The 6,689-nt window shown below is 36.0% G+C and overlaps 1 protein-coding gene across 2 annotated transcripts; it reads left to right on the forward strand.

Moving 5' to 3' along the window:
* Nucleotides 1-245: 245 nt before the first annotated feature.
* On the forward strand, nucleotides 246-6,122 carry LOC125222980 (putative galacturonosyltransferase 14). Of its 2 annotated transcripts, XR_007176636.2 has the most exons (7): nucleotides 246-1,024; nucleotides 1,964-2,019; nucleotides 2,145-2,300; nucleotides 2,544-3,134; nucleotides 3,752-4,054; nucleotides 5,134-5,501; nucleotides 5,581-6,122. XR_007176636.2 is itself a non-coding variant. In XM_048125906.2 (6 exons), exons 1-6 carry the CDS (start codon nucleotides 796-798, stop codon nucleotides 5,413-5,415), a joined length of 1,617 nt encoding a protein of 538 aa, XP_047981863.1. In that variant the 5' UTR covers nucleotides 246-795; the 3' UTR covers nucleotides 5,416-6,122. The 2 variants fall into 2 exon arrangements, 1 of the variants encoding a protein (XP_047981863.1); XM_048125906.2 differs by having other exon boundaries at nucleotides 5,134-6,122.
* Nucleotides 6,123-6,689: the final 567 nt, after the last annotated feature.

The raw sequence follows: 6,689 nt of genomic DNA on the forward strand, positions 1-6,689 counted from the left end.
ATGGAGACATTTCTTTTCGGCATGGAGATTAAGAAAAATTGTGTTAGGTTAGTTAAATAAAGAGAGAATAAAATGAAAAATGAAAAATGAAAAAGATAAAGAGATAAAGAGAGAAAGAAAGTAAAAGAGAGTAAAGTAGGTATGAAAAATGGAAAATGAGACCGAATGAGTACGATTTAAAACATACTAATAATAAACTAATTACTGATACATTTATAACTACTTTAGTTTTAATAAAGAAAATTATGAAAAACGTAAATTGAACAACATCAATAGTTTCTCTCTCTGCATTCAGTCTTCCGATCCAGAGAGAGAGACTCCATCATCAGCCATTAACGGCAAAATCTAGAGAGACACAGAGAGGGAGGGAGATGTGACGGGAATTGATTACTTGCTTTACTGTGATGATTTAGTTTATGCATTGCTCACATTTACGTCAATTCATTTATTTCATTCGTTTATTTGCTTAATCTATAGACACGGAAATCGGGAAAGCAATCGGGAACCCTAGGGCTAGTGGGATTGGGCGGGATTTTGTTGGATAATTTCAATGTTGATGAGTTCACAGCTGGAAGGAAAATCGAGATCGCTGAATTGCCCCGGTGGCGGATCTGATGGTGGATAGCGTTTTGTTGATTTCGAAGAATTGTTTGGACCTTGTTCCTTTGAAGAATATTAGGATTGATTGCATCGGCGGCGGTGCTGGTGGCTGTGTGTGGGGCAATTGGTTGAATTTTGGAAGGTTAGAAGGGGGAATAGGAAGCTACTGGTGGAGAGGGCCGGCGGTGCAGGAATATGCAGCTGCACTTCTCACCTAGCATGAGAAGTATAACGATATCGTCTAGCAACGCTGGAGGAAATGGAAATGGAAGTGGAGATTTGATGAAGATCAAGGTCGCAGCTCGCCACATTTCGTACCGAACGCTGTTCCACAGCATTCTAATTCTTGCGTTTTTGTTGCCATTTGTGTTCATTCTAACTGCTCTTGTCACCCTTGAAGGTGTCAACAAGTGTTCCTCAATTGGTGCGTTGTGAGATTGTCCTACTCCTTGGTTTAATTATTGATTTTGTTTACTTTAGATATTTATGCAATGGTATCAATGTGTTTTTAGCTACTAAAGTTGTGTGCATTGACGTGAGACCTGAATTATGATTCTCCTCTTTATGGTAGGTACTTTATTATTGTTGTGTAAAACAAGATTTATCATGTCAATGCATTCATGTGGATGCTCAAGCATTCTGCATCTATATGCTGTTCTTGTTCAGTTATGTTTTGCTGTGGCTGCTTGTATAAAGCATTTTCTTTCTGTATTAGATTTTGATAATATTAACATAATCTACTAAAAATATGTTTTTCATCCACTATTGCAATTAGCCCCTTTATGCTTCTCTACAAATTTGATCTAGAGATAATTTGGTAATTTTCAGCAACCTGATCTTCAACTTCACACTTCCTACTAGCATGTAGCCCCTAGGGGGATGTTTACTTTTTGAGGATTAGCCTAAATAGATAACAATAGTATAGTGTAGTGCCTTGTTTAATTTGAAGGATTGGAGTTTTGGGTTATCCCTATACCCATCACCATGACAACTCCTATTGCTTGAGCTAATTTTGCTTGATTCTTATCCCATTGAAAATGTGGGATCGGAAATCCTAGTATTTAGCATAAAATTAGTCAATCCTCTATCTTATAAATCATGAAAAGTAAACACCCCCCTTGATGCTTAAGAAGAATCATGATGGATTAGCCCCATATTGGATGTCGCTTGACCCTACTTAAAGTCATTTATATACAGCCCAACATGTAGATAATTCCATCAAAACTGTTCTTGCTTTTCCGTTTGTGATTATGGACAGATGTCATTGATTTCATTTAGGCATTTTAATGTGAAGCTGTGGTTTTTCATTTTTACTCCAAAAGCCTGCATATGTGCTCTAAATTTGTTTTTCTATTTCTTTCAGATTGTTTAGGACGTCGGTTAGGACCAAAGCTTCTCGGTAGATCCAATGATTCTGGGGTAAACTTATCTTATAATTTGTATATTCATTTGATTATTTTATCATGCAATTATCTAGATGATGGCTTGTATCCATTATCAATCATAAAAAATAAGCTAAAGCTGTGTCATTGTTATAATGACAGAGGATGGTGAAGGACTTTGTTAAGATTTTGAATCAAGTAAACTCTGAGAAAGTCCCTGACACTTTGAAGATCCCAGAGACTTATAATCAGCTCCTTTCTGAAATGAAAAACAACAAGTATAGTTCAAAGGACTTTGCCCTGATTCTGAAAGGAATGGTATGCATTTGCATGTCTCATTTTTTTCACAGTTTCATGGAGTACTATTTGTGGTTAGCAAATGATATATGGTGAAGTTTGTTCCTAAACCACTTTACATGTTCTACTTTTACCATGTGTTTTATTCTTGAGATGTTATAGTTTCTGTGCTCCACTATCAGCTTTAGTTCTTTGGATTTTCTCCAAGTGAATTTTGTTTCAAACCTTTGTTTAAAATAAATAAACTGTCTTTTCTCCTTACAGGTGGAGAGATCTGAAAGAGAAATAAGGCAATCCAGATTTGCCGAGCTTATGAATAAACATTTTGCAGCTAGCGCCATCCCCAAGAGCATACATTGCCTTTCATTGAGGCTGACTGATGAGTATTCTTCCAATGCTCATGCACGCAGGCAATTACCTGCTCCTGAGTTACTTCCTTTGCTCTCTGACAACTCCTATCATCACTTTGTGTTATCCACAGACAACATTCTTGCTGCCGCAGTTGTTGTCACATCTGCTGTGCAGACTTCTGCTCACCCTGAAAAGATAGTTTTCCATGTCATAACTGACAAGAAAACCTATGCTGGCATGCATTCGTGGTTTGCCCTGCATCCTTTGCCTCCTGCTATAGTTGAAGTAAAAGGTGTGCATCACTTTGATTGGCTAACACGAGAGAATGTTCCAGTTCTTGAAGCTGTGGAAAATCACTATGGTATTAGGAATTATTATCATGGGAATCACATTGCCGGAGCTAATCTTAGTGATACGACCCCACGAACATTTGCCTCCAAATTACAGGCTAGAAGTCCAAAGTATATCTCATTGCTTAACCATCTCCGTATATATCTCCCAGAGGTAATTGTTTGCTATTAAGCATACAGATTGTACATATTGTGTGGTTTATACTTATACATGTTTTCATTGTCAGCACATATCATCTTATGTGTCTAAATATATGTGATTCTGGGTGACACATTAGAACTGGAACACCCTGAATTGGCCCAAGGTGAGGTTAAAACTTCATCCTGTTTGAGACAATTGTGACGGTTAATCTTGTTCCTTTGCTTTGAAATAGGCATTACTTCACTTGTTGCCTATTTCATTTCAAATAATCTTCGTCTGCTTATGTTTTAATCGAATTAAGATGAAAAGTGTACTGTCATTGTTCTCTTTATCTTGATCATTCAGGTTCTTGATTAATAGAATTATTTCATCCAGTGAGATAGTTTAAGGGATCCATTGCTTTAGTAGATGCCATGTCAAATAGTTGGAGAATGGCATTTGTTTTGCCTAAATGATCATGCATTTTTCTGGGATGTCAGAGATGAGCCTTTCTCACTTTGGCAGTTTATACCTTATATTATGGATGAGATTTTAAAGTTGGTTTCAGCACTCTTTCTGAAGAATATTTTCTTTTCTTTCTGAAAGATCTTTAAATTAACAAATAGAATGATATTTTATATGTTTTGCAGCTATTCCCAAACCTTGATAAAGTGGTTTTCCTGGATGATGATGTTGTAATTCAACATGATCTGTCTCCTCTCTGGGAAATTGACCTTGATGGAAAAGTTAACGGAGCTGTTGAAACTTGTAAAGGTGAAGATGAGTGGGTTATGTCTAAACGAGTCAGGAACTATTTCAACTTTTCTCATCCACTTATAGCAACGAACTTGAATCCGGATGATTGTGCATGGGCATATGGAATGAATGTTTTTGACTTGCATCAATGGAGAAAGACAAATATTAGAGATACTTATCACTCCTGGCTTAAAGAGGTACACTAAAATTACAATCCAGTTTAAGTCATTGCTCGTATTATCTATTTTTCGGCTTAATGTGATTAATCAAAGAGGATTTCTTTTGCAAGCAAGGTCCAAGTCTTTATTTTAGCTGCTAGGGCACCATATTTGTAATTACCTGCATAAAACCTTAAATCTCTCACATATGGAAGCCATGTTCTTGTATATACATATCTATCTTCCCTATGGTTGGACACTTCCCATCTTCGAAGAAGATAAAATTGGGTTGTTTGTTTATCCATGTATCTTTGTTCTTGTTATGGTGCTCCATGCAGTCCTTATTGTTGCCCTGATGAGCATATTTCCCATTATCTTATTATCTCCAGGCTGCGTGTTTGCCTCAGTAATCATATTAATACATATGCCATTACGTAAAATTCTTCTGATTTTATCCTCTTCGAACTCTACCTACCCACCCCTTTTGTGGCCCATCCACCTTCAACCCCCATTCAGAGCCTTTTTTCCGCTACAATACCATTCTTAGGTAATTATTGATGCAAATAAACATGCATCTATTCATCACTGTTTCTGAAGTTTAATCTGACTACTTGGTGAGGTAAACAAGCGCTTTGTGGCAGCAGCCAATGGTAATAACATAATTAAGGTCATCCACTCTTGTTTGTTACAACTACGACAGATGCTGATGATTGAAGGATACCAGTCTAATATATTTCACATATTGATCTTAAATTTTAAAAATTTAGATTAAATATATGCAAAAAATGAATAAATATTAGAAACTAAAATAAAATAAAATAAAATGCACCGAGTCTGCTGGAGATGGTTAATAGGTTAATCATTTATGTCACCTGAGAGAAGGAGCTAGTTATGTGTATGCGAGGATTTTAATTTTGTAGAGTGCTGTGACTGTCTTATGATGGGCACTCATTATCAGCATTTTAGATGAAAAATCATTTTGAATTTCTGTATTGCTATAGGGTGATGAGTTTGCTATTATCAGCATTTTAGATGAAAATAATTTAAATTTTCTATTTGTCTATTAGGTGATGAGTTTCTGGATTATACTCTTCTAATGTGGGTGGTGTCTATTGCAGAATCTGAAGTCAAATCTCACCCTATGGAAACTTGGAACTCTACCCCCAGCTTTGATTGCTTTTAGGGGTCATGTTCATCCAATTGATCCTTCCTGGCACATGCTTGGGTTGGGCTATCAGAACAAGACGAATATCGAAAATGTGAAAAAGGCAGCTGTGATCCACTACAATGGCCAGTCAAAACCTTGGTTGGAGATTGGATTTGAGCATCTCCGACCATTCTGGACAAAATACGTAAACTACACTAGTGATTTTATAAGGAACTGCCACATCTTGGAGTAGTAATGACATCAGACATGCACCAGGAAATTATGAAACAAAAGACGGAGGGAGGCATTATGGATTACACACTCAGAGTGTTTTGGCAGGTAATATTTTATCAATTCTTGATTAAGTGAGAAAATGGGGATTTTGGTGAATCTCAGAACACACTCACAATGTGGCCAGATATGAAACCTGTGTTTTGTTTGATTCGCTCCAATCCTCGAAGAAGAGGGCTTGTATTGCAATCGAGGCATGAGATTCATTCTACCAGTATGTAAAGTAGCATTCATTCATCTATTTTTGGTTGGATAAAGGACATGATATATTATTTTTGCATCTTCATAATGAGGTGTGACCCGTGTTTTAGATATTAGAAGGGAATAATGGTAAATGCGCTAGTCCATTACATGAAAGGACAGAGCTAAGATACATCAAATCTGTTCCTACTATCGCCCCAATAGACTTGAAGACGACACTTTCCTCTTGTTTCAGTTTCGATTTTTCTGTTCAGATTTTTGCTGCAATTCTCCCTTTATTTCCATTTTGGCTGATATATGTAGTATCTTTTGGGTAGATTTGGAAGTTGTTACTGGGACCTGGTTGAGTTAGAGAGAATAGGCTTTTAAAAGTCATGAATTTCTTTGTATGAACTATGAACCTGTCCACACATTTGAGATGTGCAGATTATTCTTTCTACAAATTAAATTGTTATGTGTTTTTTGTTCTGTGCTATGCTTATTGGTCCTGTATTTTCTTACAAGAAATGGGAGATTTTATTTTATCGAAGATTTGTGCTTTTATCAAAGTTCTTGCTATAGTGTTCTTTATTAAGAATTTGATTGATATGATTCGTAGTTATCTGAGATTAGCATTATTATTTGGTGCGCTCTTTGCACTTTGTTTAGAAGATCATGCTCTGTATAGTGGTTAGGTTAATTAGTTGATATTTTTCTTCAGTACTTTTCTATGATCAAAACTAGATGGCGCGCATCTGATCTGGGAACTGGTAGTAGTTCCAATGTTTTTCTATTGATTTATAATTAAGTACTTATAGTCATTTTATCTTGTTGCAAATTATATTTACTTGCTAAAACAATATAATAACATCTCTAAACTTTTTGTATGAGTTTTGGATCTGACATCTAGATATCCATTTATTAAGTTCCAAATGCAGCAATTAATATACTCCCTCGGTCCACTAATACACGTTTCATTTTGCCATTTTAGTTCGTCCACCAATAAATATTCATTTTTTTTATTACTCTGGGTGATGGCCTTACATTTCATTAACT

Source organism: Salvia hispanica, chromosome 1, assembly GCF_029641045.1.
Source record: "Salvia hispanica isolate PSC_SH4W2 chromosome 1, Shi_PSC_v1, whole genome shotgun sequence".
Classification (NCBI taxonomy): domain Eukaryota; kingdom Viridiplantae; phylum Streptophyta; class Magnoliopsida; order Lamiales; family Lamiaceae; genus Salvia; species Salvia hispanica.

Excerpts from the sequence above, each read along its gene's own strand:
- LOC125222980 (XM_048125906.2), top strand. The coding sequence starts at position 796 with ATGCAGCTGCACTTCTCACCTAGCATGAGAAGTATAACGATATCGTCT. Across the intron at positions 2,301-2,543 it reads CCCTGATTCTGAAAGGAATG|GTGGAGAGATCTGAAAGAGA; the intron begins GTATGCATTTGC and ends TTCTCCTTACAG. Across the intron at positions 3,135-3,751 it reads TCCGTATATATCTCCCAGAG|CTATTCCCAAACCTTGATAA; the intron begins GTAATTGTTTGC and ends TATGTTTTGCAG.